This window comes from Canis lupus, chromosome 18 (assembly GCF_003254725.2).
Source record: "Canis lupus dingo isolate Sandy chromosome 18, ASM325472v2, whole genome shotgun sequence".
In the NCBI taxonomy this organism is placed as follows: Eukaryota; Metazoa; Chordata; class Mammalia; order Carnivora; family Canidae; genus Canis; species Canis lupus.
In genome coordinates this window covers 22683945-22710407 of record NC_064260.1, presented here as the reverse complement: position 1 = coordinate 22710407, position 26463 = coordinate 22683945, and the positions used below count along the sequence as shown (strand labels likewise).

Genomic DNA, 26463 nt, shown 5'->3' with positions numbered 1-26463 from the left:
CGCATCTACTTTCTTTCAGACGGTTCCGCAGACAAGACGTTCGGCATGGAAATGCAGCTCAGCAGTGTTTTGGACAGCAGTTCGTCGGTAATCCATAGAAAATCAATTGCTGTGGGTTACTCAGGGTGTATGGTGAAGATATGCTGCAGACTTCTTAAAAGGGTCCCTGTTTTCTTTGTGATTGATATATACTAGACCAGTGTTACTGAAAGTATTTTTTTTCTTCCACAAAGCTAAAATTTTAATTATATGTGGACAAATAATTTTTAATTAATTAGGGAAATAAGTTCTGTGTACCACCACGAAGACCTTGTATTAGACCTCAAAGTGGGGACCCTAGAACAAGATGCCACAGTGATTTGTAGGACTTCTCTCTCCATCTCAGCCCTGGGAGTATCTTCATCATGTTACATATGGTAATCTTACCAAGAGGGTGTCAAACTGGTGTCAAGTCACCTACTAAGCTTTGGGATAGGATAAAGTGAAAAACTTGAAGTCTTCCACTAGCATGGGGAAGGCTAGAGCTCAGGTACAGAAGTGAATTTCTGAGGAAAGGTAGTAAGCAGTCTGTTGGGTAAAGGATGGGAGGAAATTTCAGCTTCAGGAAATGTAAGGAAGTCAAACACAGAAACCAATGGTCCTGACTCTGCACCACGTTGGTGGTTGGAACTGGCTGCAATTGGTGTCACCCATCTCGTGAGGAGGTCACAGGGAGATGAAGCACCGTGCCTGGGAGACCAGCAGTGTTTATATACAATCCAGAGTTGCACAATGTCAGTTCACTAGACCCAAAGCTGACTGAGCATTTGGTGTAGGACAGAAGTCTCCGAGAACATTGGCTAAAGGAAGGCAGGATCTTAATCTCAGAAAACTTACGTGTCAGCTTTGAAAGTGAGGAGGATTCAGGCACAAGGAAAAAAATCCTGGGTTCCAGTTACTGAATTTGATATTCTTGTTGTTTTAACCAACAATGGATACATCCACTTGCTTTTATTCCCCACTGCATTCAAGTGTCCTAGCCTGCATGCAAATTTGAGTTCAAGTCCAGTGAGAGCCTCTCTGGGCCAAGATAAAGATTATAATCAAGCAGCTCTGGATCCGAAGTGTTTTTTCTTACTGTAGGAGCCCAATATTTGGCTAAGTGCAATCCCTTGACAAGATCTCACTCACAGTTGTGTTTATGTAGCACCATATCACCTCAATTTCTGCTTTCTGCTTTTGTTTGTAACCCTGAATTTTTGTCTTATGTCTTACTTGAATGGTTGGTGCTCTCACCTTCCCTTGCCTGCTTTATCAGTGGATATCATCACCAATGCATGGAAAATGTATTTAACACCAATCCACCTTCTTACTGTCCTGAGTGTCCTGGCCTTCGGACCCACACTCCCATTTACTTCCTTCTGGTCCTCTCCATAGGCTGTAGTACTTTTTAAAGCCTAGACTTTGGTATGCCTCTGTCTCTAAATAGCTCCTTTAAATGACCTTGCGTAGAAGTTAGCAGTAAGTAATGAAAGATACTCACTTTGCTGCAGGAATCTAAATAAAGAATCGTTTAAAAATATTATTGACTGATAAAATCAAAGTCCTAAAGTTAATTTTAATCTTTATATTGTAGGGGATGCTTTGGATAAGACTGAAGAGCGACTGGCCTACGGCATAGAGAATAACAGTACTTTGCTGGAATGTACCCCGCGATCTTTGCAAGCAAAAGTTATCTGGTTTGTACAGAAAGGACGTGACACAAGAAAAGAGGAGGTAATTCACACTTGCTGCATGCTCATGCCATGCTGTCTTGTGTATGGTGTTTTATTAGTAGACAGATGATTTATTTGGTGTTTAAAAATGAATCAGTCTATTGTGCTGTACATGCATTATGTAAAAAGTGAATTTATTATGTGTGATTTATATACATATACAAAATTTTAAGAACACACATAAATTTATATGTATATATAATTTATATATGCTTTTAAAACCTGTGTACATATATGAATCTTTATGCATATAAATATACATATAAAAACATAAATATATATATAATACATATATACATGTATTACATAGAAAAATATATACACATATAAGTAAGTTGTATATGCATGCATGTTTGTATGTATGTATATATATATAATTTAGATTCTGAAAATTGGACTTTTATTCTATAGATACTCATATCTTCATGATATTAGTATCATGTCAAAGTGATAGTCTTATACTGTATCACCCAAGGTAATGTTCTAGAAAAATAACAAATTTAAACACCATTAACATGTATGTCTTAGACATATGGATAATAGAATTAAAACAACAGCAGCAACATTAAACTAAGTGTTTGATAAAGCAATTGAATCATACATGAAACGTTGACAGAGGGATTCCATTACTGCCCACTGGGAACAAAAGAAAGGCATCAGTTTGTCCTTTTAAGTAGGTTTAGTGGTGGAGATTATATTTCTGTTATCATCTAAATGACATGTGCTGCTTTTATAGATGGAAGAATAGGAAGCCTTTAAAGCACACATAAGGGATAGCCTGGAGGCAGTTAGAGGATAATCTTTTTATGCACGTCTAGGGATCTGGGTGTATATTGGCCAAGGTCAAGGGCATGAAGCAGTTAGTAAAGGCAGGTAAAACATTATTGATGCTAATGTGGGCTTTGAACTCAATTTTCACAGAAGTGGAATTATAAAAACAGAAAGAATGAAAATTGGTTCATTAAAGGGAGATGGATCTTGGTAACTGCTAGCAAAATGTTTCTTGGCAAAAAGAAGGTTGCAAATTGAACAAGGGAAAGAAATGTCAGATACCTGCCTTCGGACCCACGAAGAGCAGATAGATACACAGTGGTGGGAGAGGGAAAAATGAAGTCCTCAACTATAGATTCCAAATGTAGACCACATTGACTTTATATGCCTTTTTTTCTAGCCCATTGTTGAACAAAAATGCAACATGTCTTTGGTCCAAAACTCATATAATACATCCTGGGAGATGATTAAATTTGTAAATTCCAGGTTCCTGGTATAGTTATTAAGAGAGGAAGGCACTCAGCAAAGGCTGTTAGAGATAATATAGAAAGGCAATCAAGGACAGGAAAATTCTCCTAAATTTGCATGACGTCATAAGAATAAACATGTGTCCAAAAATGTTACAGCATATTGCACTAAAATATTGTCGATTTAGTACTAAAGTATTCTCCATCCCACAAATCTGATGTGAAACTGATTTTTAAATTCTGTCATAACTCACTTGGCAGGAGAGGACCTGGGAATGTTCTCTAGCTCCTCTAGTTGAATGGCTTCAGAAGACAGAGAAGTAATTCTTTCATCAGTGGTTTTCTTCCCTTCGTATGTTCTGTTTCTAATTTGGAAGTCACCATAATCTGCCTCATTTGGAAATCTTTACCAAATCATTTTGACATGCTGCATCCATCAATGTTCAATTATAAGCTTCTTTCTCCTGTTGTTGATATAATCTGCTTCTCCTTTGCCCAGATTTTAGTCCCTGCTTTTCAAAATTCTATGGCTGATATATTTACTGATACTTGAAATTGTGAGTTTACTCTGTGCATTAGATGTCAGAATCATATAATACTTGATTTCTATACATAGCAATATATATTGATTTTTTCACAATCTAGAACAAAACACAAAATTGCTGACATCACAAAAAAGTGCATGTGTATGCTGAATGCACAGAGCAGAATTTTTGATTGTGTGTCCTTTTAGAGCTTTTTTTTTTTTTTTAAAGTTCTTTTAGAGTCCCTTTTTGGAGCTTTTAGAGTTTGTTTGTTTTTTTTTTAACAACCATTTTATTATAGTTACTCTGGACAGAGAATTATATTATTATTATCAAATCTTGACGATTGCATAAGATCTTGAAATTTATCCACTCCATTTCTTTCCTCATATGGAAATGCTTTTAGAGTACAGCTGACAGTAGCCATCCAGGTTTATCACAGACACTTTAATCCATAAGTCATTAGTTTGTAGCCAGACCATAGCCTTTGTGAAAATCTTTGATTGTGACATATATATCTTCTTATGGAACTGAAATTTTTGAGTCTGGAACTTTTGCCTGCAAATCCAAACTCAGCCCTCTGGAGTTATCTGGAAACCACAATTCAATGGATAAAATTTTGCTCAGATAAAGCTTTTGAAATGCTACATAGAGGAATTGCTAGAAAACATCTAGATTTCTAAACTGGATTACTGCTGATCTCTTGAATATGCACTTTATGATCTCCTGCTTTCTTAAAAACCACATATGAAACACAATCTCTGTACATGTTATTAATTCCATAAATGTTTCTTGAAAGCCTGTTTTGTAGGTAATTCTTAAGGGAGTAATTTCCCTTGGTCCAGTGACCTTAGTTATGGCGTGCATCAGTTGTTGATACCCTGAGGGAAAAGATTTTAATAGAAGGGACTCTATAGGTGAGGCTGTGCTTCACTGTGCGTCTACCACACACAGAAACTGAGGTAGTAGGAAGGTGCCTTAGCTTATTGTTCTTACATCTCACAGATGCACACCGGAGGTAATGGGCCTCTTCCTACAAGCATGGAAACTAACGCTGAGAGAATAGAGTTCATAAAGCAAGTCTATAACAGGTTTAAACTCAGATATTCCTGACTCCAAAGCTGAGCTGCTTCACATTTATTCCTTGTCTAACCACCTAGGAATTTGCTGTGTGCATTTCATAGAATACACCATTTTAGTCTAAAACATGATTTACAGGTGACATCATTGAGACACAGACGGTTTAATAACATCCCTTGTTACTGACAGCTAGTAAAATTGACTCAAATCCAGGTGTCTATGTTCACTCTACTAAAGCACACAACCTTCTGAAATTGGAACCCTAAATACAGTTTCAGATGCTTTGGGACCTGTAGCAAAATGGAAAACCATTTACAGCCAAAGTTTTGGAATTTGATTTCAGGAAATTGGTCCTGATATCTGCTTGATCCTTATCTATATTTTTTCATCAAACCTTAGTGAAGCATGTTGCTAGAGCCTTGGGGGTAAAAACACTAGTCCTCATGTTTAGATGTTGAGAACCTGCCGGTAATTTGAACAGTTCCCACTCTAAGCACTGATACCATGAATCCTTATTAGACAATGTATGCATCAGTGTGTTTCCATTCTCAATTGTCCTTTCAGGCCTATGCCTCTTCGTTAAAGAAGGATTCTATATCAAATTAGATGTTCTCTCTCATTTTAGCTTATAAGGACAAAAAACCAAGAGCACTGTACTTCATTTTCTTGGGTTTTTAACCAAAATGGTGCTTTGTTAATTCTTTTGTAGCTTATCTATTGAGCACCCAATATGCCTTGTTTTCATAGAACCTGTATTCTAGAGAACAGAGGAAGATGATAGTGTTGATGAAAATAATCATACCACTAAGTAAGAACCATATTTAATGTAACAGATGATGACAAGAAGAAAAGTGTACAAGAGAAATTACCTACAGGGAGGAATTGCAGTTTTTAAAGGAGTGTTCATGGAAAGTCTTACTAAGAGGGTCACCAATTCAGTGACAGTTAAAAAGGACTTGAAAGAACTGATAGAGAAGGCCGTATGACGGTCTTGGAGAACTTTCTGGACAGTAGGAACAGCAGATGTAAAGGCCCTCGAGGTGAGAGTGCTCCTGATATGTTCAAGGAACACTAGAGTGAAGCTCTGTGTGGCTGGAAAGGAATGAGCAGTAAAGAGGCTAATAAACTATGAGTCAGAGAGTGAGGTAAAGGGCCAGCTTATGCAGGGCTTTGTAGGCCCTTATAAAGGGCTGGGGTATTTTCTCTGAATTAAATGGATAACTATTGGGTGGTTTTCAGCAGAGCCAAGATGGGATCAAAATTTGGTCTTAAAAGGATCACTTTGGTTATTGTATTAAAAATACACTATGTGGAGTTGGAGGAGGGGCAGAAGCAAGTGATCATTGAGGCTGGGGACATAAATCTTCATGTTCCCTGAAACAACATCAACCCTGTATGTACCCTTTACCTTCAAGGTCAAATGATGTGCACATGACTGCCCCTTACACAAACAGCAATGTAATTTGCACATGCTCTCTGTTTATTACTGAGAATTGTGAAGGCTGTTTAACTTCTCAGGTGGAATAGTTTTTCAGCCTTCCAGTCTCATCTCTGTTTAAGTGTCAGCAATTAGTGTTTTAAACTCATTAAATACTCAGTACATTGATAGGTGATGACTAGCTCATAGCCTTAGCCCTTTAGAGGCCTACAGTCTTAAAAAATGTAAACATATAATTATAATATATTGTATTCACTAAAGTTATGTTGAAACTTCAAGAAAATAAAAGTGTCCACCAACAGGTTGGGTATGGAGGACAGGAAAAGGTTCAAGGGAGAGTGACATGTAAGCCAGGTCTTAATGGATGAGTGGAAGTTAACTTACAGAGAGACTGGCATAAGCATGTGTGATGGAGATGAGAAACAATACGGTGTGTGTAGATCTGTGACTGGAAATGAGGATGCAAAAATGAGTAGATAGATCAAAGGACCACTTCACTTTATTTATAAGCCAATGAGAACACCGTAGACACCTGTTTAGACATACTACTCTAAAAACTTGAATATAGGCTTTGAGGATAAGCAAGTGTCAAGAAGACAATTTTAGAAGGTCTTTCAATAGTCAAGTGGAAGATTTTTTACCAGAACTGACAGTTTTCATTTTTATGAAATAACATGGAGTGCATTTGGTTTTCGAGATAAAAGAGAAGCAATTAAAAATGAGTCACATGTTCTTGGTTTGAGTATTTGTGTAGTTGATGGGGCAGTAACATGATCTACAAGACACAGGGAGAAATACAAAGCTTAGGAGAAAAATGTTGAGTTCGTTTTGGGCAATGTTAAACTAGGGTCTCCTGTGGAATTTTCCTGTGGAAAATGTCAGTTCAGGAATATCAAATTCAAAAGAAAGATTTGGAATGGCAAGAGATATGTGAGAGACACCAGCAAAGAGGTAGTAATGAGGAATGCCTGGGTGGCTCAGCAGCGTCTGCCTTCGGCCCAGGGTGCGATCCTGGAGACCTGGGATCGAGTCCCACGTCGGGCTCCCTGCATGGAGCCTGCTTCTCCCTCTGCCTCTCTCTCTCTCTCTCTCTCTCTGTCTCTCATGAATAAATAAATAAAATCTTAAAAAAAAAAGAGGTAGTAATGAAATTCATGAAAGTAATACAAGTAAGAATAATATAGCAGCAATCAATACTTCCCTATCACTTACTGTGTGCCAGGCAGTGTCCTAAGAATTTTAAGTATATTAATACTTTTAATCCTCGCAACAGCCTCATGAAGTAGATACTGTTATTGCTTCTACTTGATAGGTAAAGAAATTGAAGCTCAAAGGGATCGAGTTACTTGCACAGTATCACACAGCCAATGAGAGCAAGCTGAATTTGAGACCAGATATTCTAGTTTCAATTCTAGGCTCTTAGTTACAGTGTTATGGTGCCTCCAATTGCCATAGCCTACCTTGGACGATGAGTGAGTAAGAAGCAGTGCGAACCAGGCCGAGAAGCAAAGGAAGGAAACACATCTAAGGAAAACTCAGAAGACAAATTCTAAAGTGAAAGCAGAAAAAGAATTAATTACGGCTAGCATTCATTTAGTGCCTACTGCTTGCCCTGTGCTGTTCTGAGTGCTTGGTGTGTAGTAACGTATTTGACAACAGTTCTCTGAGGGAGGTATTGGTACTCTGTGCGTGGTGGAGATGAGACTGAGTAATTGATGCAAAGAAGGAAACTGCTAAGTACCTCCAGAGTAGTTTAGCTGCGGTAGAGACAGTGGAGTCAGGGGATCATGAAATAATTTATCAAAGGGAAGAGGAACTGGATAAGGATAAAGTCATAAACCCTTTGAAATTTTCAGAAAAGAAGTACCTAGTGTCCGCTGAGAATGTGCTCAGTGGAATGGCTAAGCTCGGAGCCATCTAGCCATAGGTTAAGTGATGAAAGAGGCTGTAAGGAATTAGAAACAGCTAGTGCAGTGCATTTCACCTAAAGGTCTGAACGAGAGAGAGAGGCCAGCGGTAGGAGACAAAAGAAGAGAAAACTTTTGGGGTTTTTTTGACTTAAAAAAAAAAAGATGACTTGGTCATGTTTAAAGGTCGAAGGGAAGAAGCCATCAGGAGGCAAATGTGCAGCTAAAGGATGAAACAAGCTAATTGATGAAACAAGCTGAAGAGCTTATGAGAGAGAACATAATTATAGACAAAAGCTAAGGGGTGAGTTTCAAGAAGGAAGAGAAAAAAACCTTCATTCTCTGAATTGGAAGAAAAGAAAATAAAGATTTTATGAATGTGGATAAAGAAAATAATTTCATCTGCAAAATCCAAGTTTAGCTCTTCCAAATTCCTTATCTATAATTATTTAAATATGTAATACCAGTTCAAATCTCCCTTATGTTATAAGGATATATACATTATATTTTTGTGATTTCAGAAGACAAAACTGTTAAACATAACTAAATTACCTAAAGTGATACACCCTAGTTTATGAAGTCTCAGTTCCGTACACTTGAATTTATAAGCTTCCAAAATAACTGCAAAAGTTCAATCTTGAGTAACATTCCAAAGAAAAGGAATTCATACTTGTTAGAGCGCTTGGTTGGACAACTGAAGTACTTGTGCATTTCTTTTTCTCCAAAATGCACAAGGACTACATTTTAAAACTAAGTAAATGAGGGAAAATTTGCATAAGTATTTATTGCTTAGATTTAAATGTTTATTAGTTCTCAGTAGTTATCATGTGCTGGTGTCCCCAGAGAATGTACTCGGTGGAATGGTTAAGCTAGGAGTCATCTAGCAATAGGTTAAGTGATGAACGAGGTGTGGGGAATTCTCGGTTATCATGGTCAAGAAAACCATAATCTCTTCAAGCTATCATGATAAAGAAAACCGGGGATCCCTAGGTGGCTCAGCGGTTTAGCGCCTGCCTTCAGCCCAGGGCGTGATCCTGGGGTCCCAGGATCGAGTCCCGCATTGGGTTCCCTGCATGGAGCCTGCTCCTCCCTCTGCCTGTGTCTCTGCCTCTCTGTCTCTCTGTGTCTCTCATGAATAAATAAATTAAAAAAAAAAGATAAAGAAAACCGTAGTTTCTTTAAGCTACTCAGAAGATTATTAAATAACTTTTTACCTTAATACAATATTATTTTGAATGTTGTGAGCTTGGAGTATATGATTTTAACCTACAAATAGTATATTTCTCTGAACCCAACAATGATTTAAAGCAGAAGTTGGCAAACTACAGTGTGAAAGCCAAATCTGGCCCTCCACCTCTTTTGTAAATAAAATTATATTAGAAAAAGCACCACGCCCATTTGTTTACCTAGCCTCTATGGATGTTTCCATCCTATAACCACAAAGTTGAGTAGTTACAGCAGAGACCATATGACCTGCAAAGCCCAAAAACCTTTACTGCATGACTCCCTCCAGGAATTTTGTTGGCCTCTGATTTAAGGTAGAGTGAAATTTCATTAAATGAGTATTGTGAAAAATATCTCTATATTTTGGAGGAAAAAATTTTTTCATGAATAACTAAGCCCTGACTTTGTGCTGAGCACTATAATTTCATTTGAATGAATTTTCAATAAAACTAAGCAGTATGAATAGTTTCTTGGAGTATGTTCTTTTGGACTTTATTCTTTAGTCCTTTACTGACAAAACCAATGTATATCCCAAAGATACTGTAAACAACGTTGAGTTCCAGGAAGGAGTTGACTTAACATACACAAATCCCCAGTGTGGAAATTGGCAGGGGCAGCAGTGGGGACAATCCCAAAACACATAAAATATTCTCCTAAGTGATCTATGGCTGGCAAGTAAGTTGCTGGTCCATGAGACCAGCATCACACTTTATCCTTTGGTAAGCATGGAAGTTTCATTTTTCCCTTTGATCCTCATTGATCTTTCCATTGTGGATTCTTTATTTAAAGGAAAATATTTTTGTGTGTGCTCATGTGTCTTAAAAATAAAAGTATCTCACTTTAAAATAGCTGATTGTATGCATTGTACAGTCTGCTTAAATAATGCACAAATGTGCATGTTTATTATAGAAAATCCAAGAGAGAATGTAAGTTGACATCGAAACTCCACGACTTCAATTTCACCCCACTCTCTGAATTCTCTTTTTTAACTGGATGCCAAACGTTGTCACTTTCAACTCTGCTCGCAGACCACCTACTGAGTAGGATAAATTCATCAAAGTCGTTTAAATACTGTTGAGAAATCTAAGAAGCATGGTTAACTTATCAATCAGCAGTTCCTTTCAGATAACTCAGTTTATTGCATCCATGCGGAATTTGTACAGCTTTAGGTAAGACATGATTTTATTGATGATACAATGCCTTGTGGAGAAGCTTCTCTGGTAAAAACAGAAGAAAAATGGAGTATATAAGTTACATCTTTTAATGTTGCAGACTTACTATATAATCAGAACTAGGAGAATTGCAAAGTTCAATCTCATTCTACCACCTTGTTTACCCTACGATGACCCGTTTTTTCTTGACCTTCCCAATGCTAACCCATGACAGGAAGCCTAAGGGACCAATGACAGCCTTAAGTTTACGATACTGTCTCTATACACATGTACTGAAAGCATGAGGTTTGTTCCACATGAATATTATTTGTTTTTCTTGTTGTCATAACATAAAGTACATGAACTCTGCCTCATTTGAAACATCTGCTTAGTAGTTTTGATATTTCTATTTCAATCTTTAAAAAAACTCCGCTCATCTTTTCTAAACGAATTCTTTATAAGTAGATATTCATAATTTACATTTTAAGCCTTAACAAGCATATTTTTATAATGTCATTCACTTCATATTTTAGTTCTGGAATAATCAGCAATATAGCCCATTAATTTCATTTTTTTCCTTTATAATTCCTGTAAGTGGAAAATATAGAGCAACGTTTTGGTCAAAAGGATAGAAATACATCTAGTGGTTTAGATAGAACTCTCTTTGGTTAATTTTCCAAAAAATACTGGAAAGCTTTTAAAATTAAATGTACATTCCCAGATCTATGGAATCAGATACAGACTTGTGTTGTGTCCCACGGAGATCACTGTGACTCTGGGCATCAGACTAAACAAAGTAACACAGTAACGCCACAAGCCCGGTGTCGGGCATAACAGGATAGATGTTCAACAATGTAAAAAATATGAAATCTCTTCACTCTTTAATTCCCCTTGTTCCAGTATAAATTATAGCTCCGACGGTCTTCTACATAATAAAAAATACACATCTACATGAAGATATATCCACATAGAACTGGATATCCGTACTACATTGTGTTAGTTCTGTAGAGTTGCTTATATTGAACTGTACGTGGGCATCTTGTCTTGACCCTGAGATATTACCTTAAGAAAATGTATTTAGTGTAGTGCTGTTGTTTGGATGCCTGTATCTCATTTTGTGAAAACACAGAAGAGATTTTTTTCCCTCAGGCCTCAATGGCAGGGAAAGATGTACTTGTCATAAGGAGTAACTTTATTTTTTTTATAATGGTTTTTTTATTTGAGTATAGTCGACATACAATTTTACATTATTTTCAGGTGTACAGCATAGCGATTCAACTTCCGTGCTCACTATGCTGTGCCCACCACAAGTACAGCTACCATCTCTCATCATACAAGGCTAATACATTATCATTGACTGTATTTCCTATAATAAGGAAGAATGTTAAAAATATAGTTTGATGACATTGGGGGCTTAGAATTTATACTTTCTTCTTTCCTTTGGTCACTAGGTAATTCAGTGTTGACTTTGAACTCCAAATATAGTAGTGATTCAGTGCCTTATGGTATGCACTTTTGTGTTCAAACATTCTCTTTCTTTTACCCCTCCTCTTATTTTCCCTTCATCCTGATTATTCTGGTATTCTTACCTATGGAAATGTTTAATAAAACATTACCCTTACACTGCTGTTAGTGTATTTTTCAACATTATTTCTAAAATCATATGGTTCTAGTATAGCATAGCTTGAACAGATCTTACTGACTTAGTTTATTGGTTGCCAAACCTAGATAATCATTATAAGCATATTACTGAGTTCACAGCACGTTGTCATAATGGGTTCATACAAATCTCCTTTCTCGTTTGACTTCATTTTTCCTGGACCACCTTTCTCCACTTTCATCTTTGCTTCCCCATATGCATGCATTGTAATGATTGGAGTAATTCCAGTACTACATCACTTGTACTACATTGAACAAGTATATAACATTGTGAGTACACATGAGCTGTAAAAATAAATCTATTGAGTTAGAGATCTTACTCTGCTCCTCTCTAGAACTCAAAATGGTGGTGTATCACCATGGCCGTGCATGTCTCTATGTCATTGTTCCTGATTGCAACTTAACATCCCATAGCATGCATTCATTGCTCTTAATTGATCCATGCCCCTAAGAGTGGACCAACAATGTCATTAATTCCCATTCCCACATCTTTAATGATCATTTCTTCAAATAACTTCTTACAGACCTGAGTGCAAATCTCAGCATTCTTATCTTGTGACATCCTTTATTTCTACAATTTTGTCAGCTCACTTTGCAGAATTTTGGCATCATCTGCACTCTCAAAGTGTTTTATGTAGGTTCCCATTTTCCTGTATTCTCACCAATTTTTTGTATTTTCTAATTTTTGCCTGTTTTGCTAGTAGAAAGTAGTGTTTTGTTTGTGTTTGTATTTCTAAAATTGCTAATTAACTTGCATACTTATTAAACATTTGGGCTTCTCCTCTGACATACCTAGTTATATGTTTTTTCTCTATTTTTCTCTTTTTCTTGACTTTCAAGAGTACTTTGTATCTTCTGTATATTAGTTCTTGAATGTAAATGTTCCAAATTTCTTCTTTGATATAATTGATGTTTCTCAAAATAACACTTTTTCACAATATGGTTTTGAGTTCTTATTTATGATAACTTCCTTCTCAGCATCTTCTTGTATTAGAAAAAGGTTTTCCACCTTTGGATCTTTAATCTGAAGTATATATACAACTTTATTTCTTTTAGATATCTGTAATATGTTTCCCTAAATGAGCTATTAAGTTCTTATTGGGCAGTCATCTCGATCATAAAGCACATTCACATTGAAAACTGTTTTTATAAAAGATTTTCATTTTTATGCTGTTATGTGTATTTTCTGTAAGTTAACTGACTTTTTTGTATTGAAAATAGGCCAGATAAACCAACAAATATATAAATTGTTGGCCTTTATCTCTTGACTAAAACTAATTTCAGTGTTAAATATATTCTGAAAGAAACCAATTCAAGGACTCTGTCTTTCCTTTCCCTCTGAAAAGTATGGAACCATATGGTTGATACACATGGAAATCACTTCTTCTTCCTGACCAGCTACCAGATGTGCAGGGTTCTTTGTTCAATTGCTTTTTTTTTTTTTATTTGACATTACAAAACATACTGAATCAATCTTTTTAACTCAGAATATTAAAACCATTTTCAGTAAGAAATGCTGTATTTTTGTAGATTGCCTATAAGAATATTTGATAAAGTGATGTATTATGTATCATCTTCTTGACCAAGGAAATCAGGTCTGCAGACATAGAGAAAGCACAGCTGACGAAAACAATTGTGTAATCAAGATTTGCTGTTGAAGGGGCCCATGTGGACTAAAGTGGAAAGATTAAATCATGGAAGGACTTCAAATACAAATTTCTAAGTCATTTTTATTTTTGGGTTTTCACAGGCTATGGAAGGTACATTTAACTTTCAAGGTGATTTAATGTACATAGTGTACAGCCATCTAGATTTCGGAGTTAAAATGTCTTTCATGACTGAATTTCAGACTCACTGTAATCAGGAAGGCAAACCTACATTCTGAGACAGACACTATCTCTAACATGCAAATAAATGATGTAGGACAGTTCCCACTCTAATTGTCACACTTCACATCTTCGGACTCTACTGGACTTTATATACACACAATGCAGTGTTTCTCAAATCAGGTTTCTGATTTTTGAAAGAAATATCTGCGTGGGGAAAAAAAAAAAAAAAGCACTCCTGACCCAGTGGCCAAGGATTTGTGTTCATGTTTGGTTTTATTTTAAAACACTTTCAAACACTTCATGTGCCAGAAGCTAAGCTAGCTGACTTTCATATTTTCATATTTGCACTCTCATGGGAAGTACAGTAGGGAGAAAACAAAGGATCATATTCAGTGAGAGTGTTTGTATGCAGATTCCTTCCAGGTGAAGACAGTCTCCTAGGAGTTCTTTTCCTATGTGTCTGTGAAGCATAGCCCTGTCAGTAGTCACTAACTGCTCCTGAAATCATGCTTGCTTCCTTCCTTGTCCAAATCATTCCTGGATTTACATAGAAGAAGTGAATAACTTCTGGACATATCTTCCTTGGGATACCCATTGCTTGCATTCTTGTACACTCTGAACAAGTGAATATGTTCTCATTTTCACTATGTTCTGAGCACCCTACTCATCGTGGAATATTTAGAATAACTAAGAGAGGCCTTTGGTTTTAATGTGTGGTTAAAGAGCTGAAACTCGCATGACAAAATTATTTGAAGAATGATATGAATACCAGCTGTGTGCTACAAATGTGAATGCTATTGAGTTACAAAAAGAAAGAAGAGATCTTTATGGCTGAAAAGAAAGTATTCATTGAGCAGTGAAAGTGTCAAGCTAGGAAAGAAATTTTAAAAAATGGATCAGTGATCTGTAGAAAGGAGCTCTCTAAGAGAAAGAAAGAGTAAGACCAGAATAAGACATGGAAGTGAGAAAGAAGGTGGCAAGACAAGGGACCGAGGATTGAAGGTGTTATGAAAAGGGAGATTGGACTCTGGTATTTGTTTAGGTTGTCCCCACCATCTGCCCTTGAATGTGGAACATTGTCTTGGGCTAATACAAGCATGAGTTGTATTAAAATGTTTATTAAATATTCATAAGAATGAAACAAGGAATGCATTCCTTATGCTTGTCACTTTTGTTCAAATATAGAAACAAAATTAATTTACAAATAAGATGTAAACAAATCTATGCATCATTTAAATCTTTATTTAATGTGATCATTTTTTTCACTGAAATAAGGCATCTCCATAAACATAACATAGGACACAGACTACCACATACATGTGTGGACATGTGTGTATGAAACATCTGCCTGTAGCACTTTGTGCCATGTGCTGACTCAATCCCCCTAACACTTTATACAAGTGACTTCAAAACTTTTTATGTATTACTGCATAGGGACGTTGTTTGGTTTTCATTTGGCTGGAACATATCATTAACATATTACATTCATCTTTGTTCTCAGCAGCTGGAAACCGTTAGAGCTTTGAAAACAGTCCAGAGTCTATGATAAACACCAATACTAACAATGAAGTTGATCTTCCCCACCGTCCCAAATATAGTTTGTTAATCTACATTATTATGAAAATTAAACACAATGATCTAAGAAGTCTTTATAGAATACTCATTGATCTGCAGAAATGTCCACATTCTCCCAACCCTGGGAGAAGCACTACAGTAAGCTACTTGGGGATATGGATTTAGAAAGGCGGGAGCGGGCCGGTTGAACAATTCTTACCTGCTTGGGCAGCAATAGAATCTGAATAAGGAGCAGGACTAAAGGAAATGAAATTTGAAGCAGAGTTAAATAGCGCCCATTTGTTGAAATAAAGAGGAAAGGTATCAGGGAAAAGAAAATTATTTGAAGGACCGGTTACTTTTTGCAGGTAATGTTGTATGCCCAGTTAACAAAGGTTAACAGGTGACATGATGGTAGTAAGGGAAGGGGGACACTCTTACCAAGATAAGAGGGAGGCCCGCTTGAAGAGATGACATGTTAATTCGGCCTTTCCCAGTAGGAAAGCAGCAGTAGGGAAGTCCCTCCAGGTCGGGCCAACAGTGGAGGTGGCGAAACAGAATCAAGTGGAGCCTAGTAGCAGACGCAGAAAGGAGGAGGATGTGAGAGGAGCCTGCCACAAGGGGAGGTTGGGGAATCGGTCGCACAGTATGAGAATCTAACATTGTGGCAAGACAGTGGAATGGAATGACTGTTCCCACCATCACCCAGGAAGAAACGTTGATGGGAATTTGTGACATAGTGGATATGAAGGCATAGTAATGAGTAAGAAGTATAACAACACATGAGGAGAGAGGGACTAGAAGGAGAAGAAGACTGTCATTGTCAGAAATGAGGAAGTCAGTAAGTGGCGGGGGGGAGGGGCGCGGTGTGCGTGGACACGCTTTGGATTGTAAACAATGAAGGATCACGTAAATTTCAGTCCGTGTTTTGTAATTAACAGGAAACACAAAACAACGGAGGATGGGGTGTAAGATGAGACACCAGCTTAGGAAGCTCATTGAAATAGAATCCTCAAACGAATGCAAATAAAAATGAGATCAGGGAGGGTTGGAGGGTTGTGCCTTAGAGGGAAGGAGAAATCTATGGAAGACACCAACGGGGAACGAAGAAGAGAAGCAGGACAATAAAATGGCACGTACCACACAAGGGACAAAACGGTGTAAGAAGGCAGGTTCCTTTATGTCACCTGCAGCCATAAGTTTCAAAACGGTGGAGACTGTGCTTTAGAGTCAGAATCACCTAAGGCCTGTGACAGATTTACGGAGAAGAGAGCAGTGACTCCAAGTCATTTACGTGAGCAGTGACAGTGACTCCAAGTCATTTAAGAATTATTGGCTGGGGCAGGTGTCAGGGACACCTCCTCAGCGAGACCTGTCAACAGACAAGCAATGGCTTTATGTAGCGACGATGGTTTTGGCCTGACAGCTCTTCCTGATTCCTCACGAGAACTTCTGGAGCTGATGGCTCTAGCATTCTGCGTACTAGGACGTGGTCCTGCCAAGCCCAGGGAAGCCCCTATCAAGGATTCAGGGAGCCCCTTCATCCAACTATGTCACTCCGAAGCTGCTGAATAATTAGCTTACCTTACATGGCTGGGGAAAACCCTCAGAGAGCTTCACAGTTTATCTTAACGTGTCTATTGGAGAGACAGTCTCTTCCTACACTGCTGATGCCCTTTTGCCCCATGATTTACAAATAATATAAATGACGGCACGTGAGTGTAGCACACATTGCAACCTTAGACATCCTGGATGTAATTAAAGCTCGGGAGAGCGCAACCCAGCAGCAGGCCTTACCAGGACCTACCACTGGGACCAAGCCATGCTTGTCTCAATGGCACTTACTGCCAAAGTGGTTGTGGTTGTCAGCATGCCCCCTTTTGCTTTTGGTTTGTGTTCTCAAGGGCGACGTTAGCCAGTATAGTGTGAATCACCTTTATCCCATTGTGGTGTGATCTTTGGTCATCTGAAAACATGTATCAGGTTTTGGGGGGTTTTTTAGCTGGAGGAATATATACAGGAGAGGGAGAGGTAAGTACTGGTAGCACCATACGAAGTGTTCTCACTTAGGTTATTTTATTTAAACTTCACAGCAGTCATTCAAATGACACTTAGATCATCTCCAACTGTATGAAGAAAACTAAAAGAATACACATAAATGCCCTACGTCACACAAGAAGTAGACAGTGGTGCCAGTGTTTGGAATCTCACTTTGTTCTAATGTCAAATCATATACTCACTGTTTATCATTAGCTCTTTATCAAAAGCTCTGTTGTGCTTTTACCTTGAATTGTAGTTATTTATTTATAGAATTAAGGTGCATAATTTATTACATCACAAACAAAAAGATATTTGAGCACTGAAGTTATATGTAAACTTAATACTTACTGGAGTGTGAAGTTCTTCAGATTGTGAATTTTTCTTGTTTATTTTTAAGCCTCTGTTAAATAGAAAGCCTTGTAGAAATATAAGGAATGCTCAATTAATTAATGAAAGGGAAATGGGGCTTTTTTTCTCCTTTTTTCTTTTTTGTAAGGAAAGGGAGTGAAGGTATCCCAGCTCTTTTAACAGAGGTCCTTAGAGAGACCCTGGTCTTTATGCATCTGGAAGGAATAAGAACCCCTGAGCTAGTAATGTGAGAAATGGCATTTGTGCTGCCTACTAAGAAAGAGTTAAATAAAATTGACAGATCTTCATTTCACTCTAAGTTTGAGTGCTCTGCTGAACTAGGTGGCTTTTTCTAATGATTAATTGAAATCATTAGGGAGAAAGCTCTCCCGCTCTGCTCTCAACAGTATTGATGTGAGATGACCTCAAAATCATTACTATGACGTGATCTCACATGTAAATACATTCAACACACACACACACACGATTTAATTAGTCCTTCTTGCTCACTCACTGTCTCCCTCATGCAGTTATGACTCTTAGGATTTCATCATGTGATAACAAAAATTGAAAAAAAAAAAAAAAAGAAAAAGAAAGAAACTCAGGGCGGATGGTGGAGGGGTTTACAGGCGGGTGTGCTCTCCCGGGTAAGACTCCAGCGCCACCGATTTTCTTGTTCTTGCAGGTGAAGACGGATGACAGAGTGGTCAAGATGGACCTCGGCCTACTCTTCCTCAGGGTTCGCACAGTGGACGCTGGGACCTACTTTTGCCAGACGGTGGAGCACGGTTTTGTCCACACCGTCCGGAGGATTACCCTGGAGGTAGTGGAAGAGGAGAGAGTAGAGCAGATGTTTCACAAAGACCCCGAGGAGGACGGGCCCCCCAGGATGCCCTGCCCCGCGCCCGGCGGCCCGCAGGGGGCAAGACCTTGGTACAAGGAATTCTTGCAGCTGATCGGCTACAGCAACTTCCAGCGAGTGGAGGAATACTGTGAGAAGGTGTGGTGCTCGGAGAGGAGGAGGAAGAAGCTCAAGATGTCCCCTTCCAAGTGGAAGTATGCCCACGGCCAGGACAGGCGGCTCCGGGCCAGGCCCGAGCACTACCGCGTGCCCCGGCACACAAGGGGCTCCCGCCGGGCCCCCGCCCCCGGCTCCTGAAGGCCCCGCGGACCCGCGGCCGGCAGGGGGGACCGCGACCCCGGTACCCGGAGCGCCCGCCCCGCTCGGCCGCGAGCACCGAGAGGCCCCCGCGGCCCCGGGAGCCCGACCCAGACTGACCGCGGCTGCACGTGGGGCCGCGGGCCCAGCGCGGCCGGGACCACCCCCCTCTCCCCCCCGGGCGGCGGGGCCCTGAACACCGGTGCGAAAGCGCGGGCCTTAGGAGCGCGGACGGGGGACTCGGATGTGGTCTCATCGTCCTGGACAACCCCCCCCCCCCCCGCCACAGTGTCCGGGTGCGGAGCATCAGAGCTGTCTCGGCGCCTGCGAACCCCTGTCCCCCGGGGGCCGGCGTGAGGGGCAGCCCCGTGTACCTGGCGCTGGGCGCGGAGACCCCTGCAACCGTCAAAGGAAACCTGTGGCCCCCGGGCCCTGTGCCCTTCCCTCTACAACCCTGGCCCCCCGGTCCCCCGGCCCTCCGGCCCCCTGGCTCCCTCTGGCCCCCTGGCCCCCTGGCCCCCTCTGGCACCCTGGCACCCTCTGGCCCCCCAGCCCCCTGGCCCCCCGAGCCTCTGGACCCCCCTGGACCCCCAGCTCCCTGGACCCCTCTGACCCCCCCCCAGCCCCCTGGACCCCTCTGACCTCCCGGCCCCCTGGACCCCCGACCCCTGGACCCCCCTGGACCCCTCTGACCCCCTGGACCCCTCTGGCCCCCCAACCCCCTGGACCCCCGACCCCCTGGACCCCCCTGGACCCCTGGACCCTTCTGGCCCCCTGGCCCCTTCTGACCCCCCCTGGCCCCCTGGCCCTCTGGCCCCCTATGGCCCCCTGGCCCCCTCTGCCCCCCCAATCACTCTGGCCCCCCAGCCCCGGGCACCCCCTGGCCCCCAGGTCCCCCGGCTCCCCAGCCCCCCAGGCCCCCTGGCCCCCTAGCCCCCTCGCCCCCTCTGGCCTCCTGGCTCCCCGGCCCCCGGCCCCTCGCCCCCTCCAGCCCCCGCCCCGTCCCCAGCAGGTGCACGTGGTGATGAGAACAGCCTGGCCCTGCCTCGGCCCCGCCCACAAGGACCGGGGCTCTGCCGCCCTCTGCCGGCGCGCAGGGTGCACGGCCTGTCCTCCGCCCGCCCGACTGTCCCGCCAGGATTCCAAGGCAGTTTCTGCTGATGCGTCTGGCCGGTTTTCGTGAAAGGCCTTACAGAGGAGGGTCTGGATGCGTAGGTCATGCTTTCGATGGAGACGACGTGTCTATGAATAGTCCATTGCCTCACAAACCAAAATGAAGATATCACAGCATTGAAGCTCTGCTGAATCTTGAATTTTATGCCTTCCCAATAACCTTCCCCGAGATACAGAAGATGCCCCAGAATCATACGTCTATCGTTTTGAAATATTAAAGCAGTTTGCTCTCAGATTCAAGTTTTCCTCTCTTATGTTAACAAATAAGAAAATTATTTCATAAGCTCAGTTAATTACCGAGATGCCCAGAGCACTTTTATAAATAGTATCAAGAATCCTCATTTTTGAGAATGCTTCTTTCTTGAAGTCTCTCCTTCTGCTGTTTATTTAATGGTTACCTTTCTAAAGTATGAAGTTTTGTTCAGATTTTTCACTTAAATAAAAACGACAAGCAAGTGAAACACCTGAAAACAATTAGGAATATCTATTTAAATGTTGACTTTATTCATTTCCGTTTTCAAAGCTAGAGTACAGGGTATGTAATTAAGAAAGGTAAAATGTTGGTACCTTGCAATGGCTTGCAATTTCATTGAAAAATCAAAAACTACGCAAATGTTTCAAGGAAGTTTAAAAAGTTCATTTGTTAGGCTGCCAAGCTCCAAAAGGCCTAAAGAGTAGAAACACTTTGAAAATTACCATTCCTGAACGACCCAGGGGCTCTTTGCCCACGGATCCCCCGGGGGGTCACGCTGCCCCGCAGTGGTCACTGAGACGACACACCTGGGTCAGGAAGATGCTGCGCAAAGTGGGGAAACAACCATGACCACAGATCGGACGTGAGAGGACTTGCCCCACGATCTGGGGACAGCACTGCACGGTCCTCCACATGAACGCTGTCCCCCACGTGCTCGGCCTCTCCCCCCTTTCTCGCCAGCGTGAGCGTGGGGCAGCAGGTGCAGCGGGCGCAGCGGGTGCAGCAGGCGCAGCAAGTGCAGCGGGTGCAGCGGGTGCAGCGGGCGCAGCAGGTGCAGCGGGCGCAGCAGGTGCAGCAGGTGCAGCGGGCGCAGCGGATGCCTCGCCATGTACTCCAAGTGAGCACACAGACCTCCAGGGACAGACCGACAGCCTGCAGCTCTGTCCTTGTCGGGAACCCGGACCCCGCGGAACGTGTCCGCCCGCCGTCTGCTGTGTCTGCGGCCAGAATCCAAATCGGGATTTCCAGGCTTAGGAACTCGCAGATGGATTGACCAGGAACTCAGGAAGGACTCGTGCCCTTGGCGTCCCGCCCGACCGGGAATTAGGGCCTCTTCCCAGCCGTGGGCAGACCCGGGCGGGGAGCCGCGCCCTCTGGAACGCCCCCCCCCCAATCCTGGGTTCCAGGGGCCCCCCAGGCCCGGTGTCGCCGGCCAGGAGGGGACGGCGCCTCGGGACAAGGCCGGGGACGGCGGCTCCAGAGCACCTGCTCCAGGCCCCGGGCCCGTCCGCAGGAGCATGGCTGGGCGAGGCTTCACCCCGGATTGGGGCCCCCCCGTCTGGCGGTCCTCCCTGCTGTCTGTCCTCCCTCGTGTTTATTGCTGAATATTTCAGTGCAAAGCTATTAACTTGGAGAAACAGGGATTGAAAGTGACACAAACACTAGTAAGAGCTCTAGATAAAAGGGGGGACAGGGGCCTTTGCCTGTGTAGTAAGTGGCATTTCTGTACATACTTCGGAGTTTCTTCTTTCCCCAGAGTACTTAAATACCTAGGGTGTTTTCATCGAGTGTTTTAACGTTTGCCATAGGGCGTAGGGCTCCGTCAATCTTCGCAGCGACTCTGACCATTTGTAAAATTTGCAAACCGCAATCAAAGGGGCGCGTGTGGGTGTCGAGCGCGAACGACCGGGTCGCGGCCCTTGGCTTGGCTGAGGGGGGGGGGGGGGGCAGCTGCTGGGCCCGGGGAGCCCGCCGCGAGGAGCAACCGCTGCATTGGGATCGGTCGCAAGTCATAGATTGTCCACGAGCACGGTTCTGACTGTAATGTGCTATTTCAGCTGGGACGTCTATTTTCCCCGGGAGTAGCGTTCTGTTTTGCCCCCGTTACCACTGAGTGTGCCGTGCGTGAGCGGCTCAGTCGGAAGCGGAGTGCAGAGCGGGACCCCCGACCCTGCGGCTCCCTGCACCTGCCGGCCCGAGCCGCCTGCGCCTCCTTATCTCCTCCCGGCGGGAGCCCGAGGCCCCGTCACCCAGTGCTCAGCTCCCAGGCCACGGCCCCGCGTGGCTGCCCGGCGGGACGTGCCGCTTCTGTTGAGGTCCACCTGATGCTAAAGAAATAAATATGTGCTGAACCCTTATGTGCTGTCCGAGGAGTGTTTTCTAAATTTATGCCGATTAAACTCGTTTCGCAAGGTGTCAAGCCTAAGCGTAAACCGACAGCGCTAGACCAGCGCTGGTTTTCTTTGAGAAGTTCGGGAAGAACTCGATTCTCCTTTGTGGGAGATTCGCGAGTCAGCTCCCCTCGGGTTGATTTATGCCACGTCATGTTTCTAAGACCAGCAGCCAGAAACTCCTTTTAAAGCTGCATCGTCCAGATAAGAGACGTCATGAATGCTTTTGAAATGGTAACTAATAGGATGTTTACAATGTGTGCAGGCCTCAACAGCACCTTAATACCCACAGACTGTGGTTTTTGCTGATATTTTTATTAGACCTTGGAGAGGTCATTTAAATGGGATTCGATGATAAATGAACCTCTCTTTGGGAGTTTTGTTCCCAGGGCATTTTGTTGTTTTGGTCAGTAATTAGCTGCAGTAGTGTGTGAGTGTGTGTGTGTGTGTGTTTTAAAGATTTTATTTATTCATGAGAGACAGAGACACAGACAGAGGGAGAAGCAGGCCTGCTGTGGGGAGGCCGATGCGGGACTCGATCCCAGGACCCAGGGTCACACCCTGAGCCAAAGGCAGATGCTCAACCGCTGAACCCCCAGGCGTCCCCTAGTTACAAGGTTTTATTTTATTTTATTTTATTTTAATTTTTTATTTATTTATGACAGTCACACAGAGAGAGAGAGAGAGAGGCAGAGACACAGGCAGAGGGAGAAGCAGGCTCCATGCACCGGGAGCCTGATGTGGGATTCGATCCCGGGACTCCAGGATCGCGCCCTGGGCCTAAGGCAGGCGCCAAACCGCTGCGCCACCCAGAGATCCCCTAGTTACAAGGTTTTAAAGCAAGAATTTGGCAGCCGCTTCAGGATCCTGTTTCTGGCAGGTTTAGAACATGATATTGCCATTACTGATAACTGCACTGCATTCCTTACAAACCAGGCCTACTTTTAGTGTATCAGGTGATGAACCCATTGAAACTGCTCTTCCCGTATACGCCCAGTCATTAGTCCAGGGAAAAGTAGAGAAACAGCCATGGCCACTAGGACTCTTACCTGTTGCCCAAGGGAACAAAAGCATACGCCCACTTTTTTTTTTTAATTCAAAAGCTAGGGATCCCTGGGTGGCGCAGCAGTTTAGCGCCTGCCTTTGGCCCAGGGCGCGATCCTGGAGACCTGGGATCGAATCCCACGTCGGGCTCCCGGTGCAAGGAGCCTGCTTCTCCCTCTGCCTGTGTCTCTGCCTCTCTCTCTCTCTCTCTGTGTGACTATCATAAATAAATAAAAATTAAAAAAAAAAAGCTATATGCCAGGCACTGAGTTAGGTGTTTCCTAAAATGTAGAAATGTTAAGAATGCCATGAAATTATACAAATAAACTAAAGTTGAGTTGTCTTTGTTCTGAAAACGTGTTCCCAAGTTTTACTGGGAAAATTGCAAATCCTATTTCTCACTTGCCGCAACTTGAAACACAGTAAGAGTGCAGCTTTTAAAATGTATTTCCTGTGTTTGGAATGTTGTGGAAAATACTTCCAAATATGAATCTTGAGACTTCTGGTCAGGATGGCTTTGGAAAGCACACTTGAATTTGGAGAAGCTGCAGGGAGGTACCGATGATAGATGGTACTTGGAGAGAGACAATCATTTAACAGAGACTGGAAGAGGCAGCAGAAAGGTGGCTGTCTGCAAGCCAGGAAAAGAGCTCTCCCGGGCACCAAACCCACCGGCACCTTGGCTTGATCTGGGATTTCTCAGCCTCCAGAATGGGGAGAAGTAAACGTGTGTGGTCCCAGCCACCCAGTCTACGGGGTCTTCTTACAGCAGCCTGACCAGACCGATACCTGGGGGAAAGCAGAGAAATGAGTCTCTGGTCACATATTCAGAAATTTGGAAACATCTAAAGTCGAGTAGACGGAGTCGAGTAGACGGTGCTGTGTGGGCAGGAGGCCTCCCAGCTGTGACCACCGCTGGCTCATATTCCTTTCCCAACTGGAGGTGAGTTCTTCTCTGTGGACCAGATGGGTTTCTGGGGAAGGAGAAAGGAAAACCATCAACTCAACATTCAACCAATAAAAGCCAGAGACTTGGTAATTAGTCCATGGATTCCATCTAACTGAAAGAATAGGTCAAGAGTTTCTTCTTTTACCTGTTGGTTGGTTGGTTGGTTGGTTGGTTGGTTGGTTGGTTGGTTGGTTTGAAGCAGCACAAAACGACTCAGACTTGTTACCACCTGGGGATTGGTGTCCCGGGAAGTCCAGGCCCGGTCCCAGCTGGATCCCCGCTCGGGCTGGATCCGGTCGGGTGCCCCTGGGTCCACAGGGCATTGGTGGACCCCTGGGTCCTTCTTGGCTCAGCCGCACTCCTCCGCCTCCCATTGGAGAAATGTCTCTGCTTGTCAGGTCCAGCGATTAGACTGCATCCAGCCAGATAATCCAAGTTAATCTCTCTCTTAAGATGCGTTACCTTGATCACGTCTGCAGAGTCCCCCCTGTCCCGTAGCCCAGCAGGTTTTCAGGTCCTGGGGTTAGGATGTGGCCATACTCGGCATCCACAGCCCCTCCCCGCACCTCCAAACTTACGTTCTTCCCAAATGCAAATGACGTTATCCCATCTCCAGGTCCTCAGAGTTCTCTTTCTTTTACAGCATCAGCTGAAAAATCCCAAATCTTACCACATGTCTTCTAAATCAGATGCAGATAAGACCTTCAGTATAACCCATCAAATACCCACCCCCAGGGCACAATTTCTTCCATCTGTGGTTCTGTGAAACGAAAGCAACCAGTTATCTACCGCCTACTACCATGATAGACAGAGGCTAATAGCTTACTGGTATTCTGGTTTGAACAAGGCAAAAAATGACAGGTCAAATGGAGTCACCCTCCAAAGCAGTTTCCTAATTCAGCAGGGTATCCGCTGTTAGGTTTTAAGGACTGGGAATATTCTGTGACTCTCTGAGTTTACATTCAGCCCTGTGAACCTCCGCCCCACCCTCTGGATCCCTAAATGGCTCAGGTGATCTCCATCTTTCCCCCTTTGCCATCCTGGGCATTGACTTGGTCCTCCAGCAGACGGTCTAGGCATCTAGTTTTTTTCACAAAAGGTGCCAAAGGCGGTACTCAAGGGGCAGATTATCTGTCCATCCCCCACCCAATGGCACCAAAGCCTCCAGAAGACGTCCAGCCAGGACTGCACCCGCTCCCACATCAGGGAATCCTGGAAGGTAGTTGCTGATCCTGTGCTGGGAGACGAGCATACCTATATAAGAAAAAGAGACATTGGGAGGCATAGTTGTTGAGTAGAAAAAAAGACCTCATCTGTTGAGGCAAGAGAACAAGTAGACTCAAAATTTTAAATTAAAATTAGTAAGCACTGTGTGGGATAGACAAAGAACTCCTCCATCCTCGTAAACTGGTAATTTAGAGATTTAACACTCTACTTAAAAATCCGAATTTTGGCAAAACATCATACTCAGGCAATGTAAAAAAAAAATCTATTACTTTGTTGGTAAATTCTACATGTTTGAAATTTTGCTACAATAGTTTATGGAAAAGTAGTATTTGGGCAAGCTTTCTGAAAATATGTTAACTGTGGTTAAAGATTCATTTTACATAATTGAAGCAAGAAGGGTAAAATATTGACACCAAAAAGAGTATTCAGAATTTACATTTTATAAGACATAAGAGGACAGCACATTTTTTCTTATCACGCAATTCTTAAAGAACAGATGGCAGAGGCAGAGACACTTTTGGAGCAGTTCTTGGAATGTCTGTTCCTTGTCACTTTTGTCACTGTTCATATTAGGAAATTTGGTCTTATGGACAGTACAGCAAAAACCTCCAGAAATGTGTGAGAGGTATCCTAGCCTCAGCCAGCAGAACGGAACTCTGGTTCTCATGTTGACAGATAACTTAGAAAAACCATTTCGTTTCTCTGCTTCCAAATATGTAAAATATATTTTGGCTACCAAATACGTAAAATGAAATGATTGGACCAGATGATTTTGGAATACTTACCATTTATAACATTGTT

General features: G+C 42.5%; 1 protein-coding gene and 1 long non-coding RNA gene across 5 annotated transcripts in view; both read left to right on the top strand.

Annotated features, from left to right (window-relative positions):
* The window catches only part of SEMA3E (semaphorin 3E), a 236342-nt gene extending 216781 nt beyond the window's left edge, over nt 1-19561 (top strand). For 3 of the 4 annotated variants that reach the window (XM_025449423.3, XM_049096823.1, XM_025449425.3), the window contains 3 exons: nt 20-87; nt 1616-1755; nt 18432-19561. In XM_025449423.3, the coding sequence (XP_025305208.1) occupies nt 20-87; nt 1616-1755; nt 18432-18905 (682 nt within the window). In that variant the 3' untranslated portion in view covers nt 18906-19561. Of the gene's footprint in view, nt 1-19; nt 88-1615; nt 1756-3253; nt 3424-18431 lie in introns of those variants that run through there. The other variant, XM_049096824.1, reaches the window with a different exon arrangement.
* Nucleotides 19562-19887: 326 nt separating this feature from the next.
* LOC125752976 (uncharacterized) lies at nt 19888-22409 on the top strand. Its single transcript, XR_007403682.1, has 2 exons — nt 19888-21049; nt 21104-22409. It is a non-coding gene; the product is annotated as an uncharacterized LOC125752976 (long non-coding RNA).
* The last annotated feature ends 4054 nt before the right edge of the window (nt 22410-26463 follow it).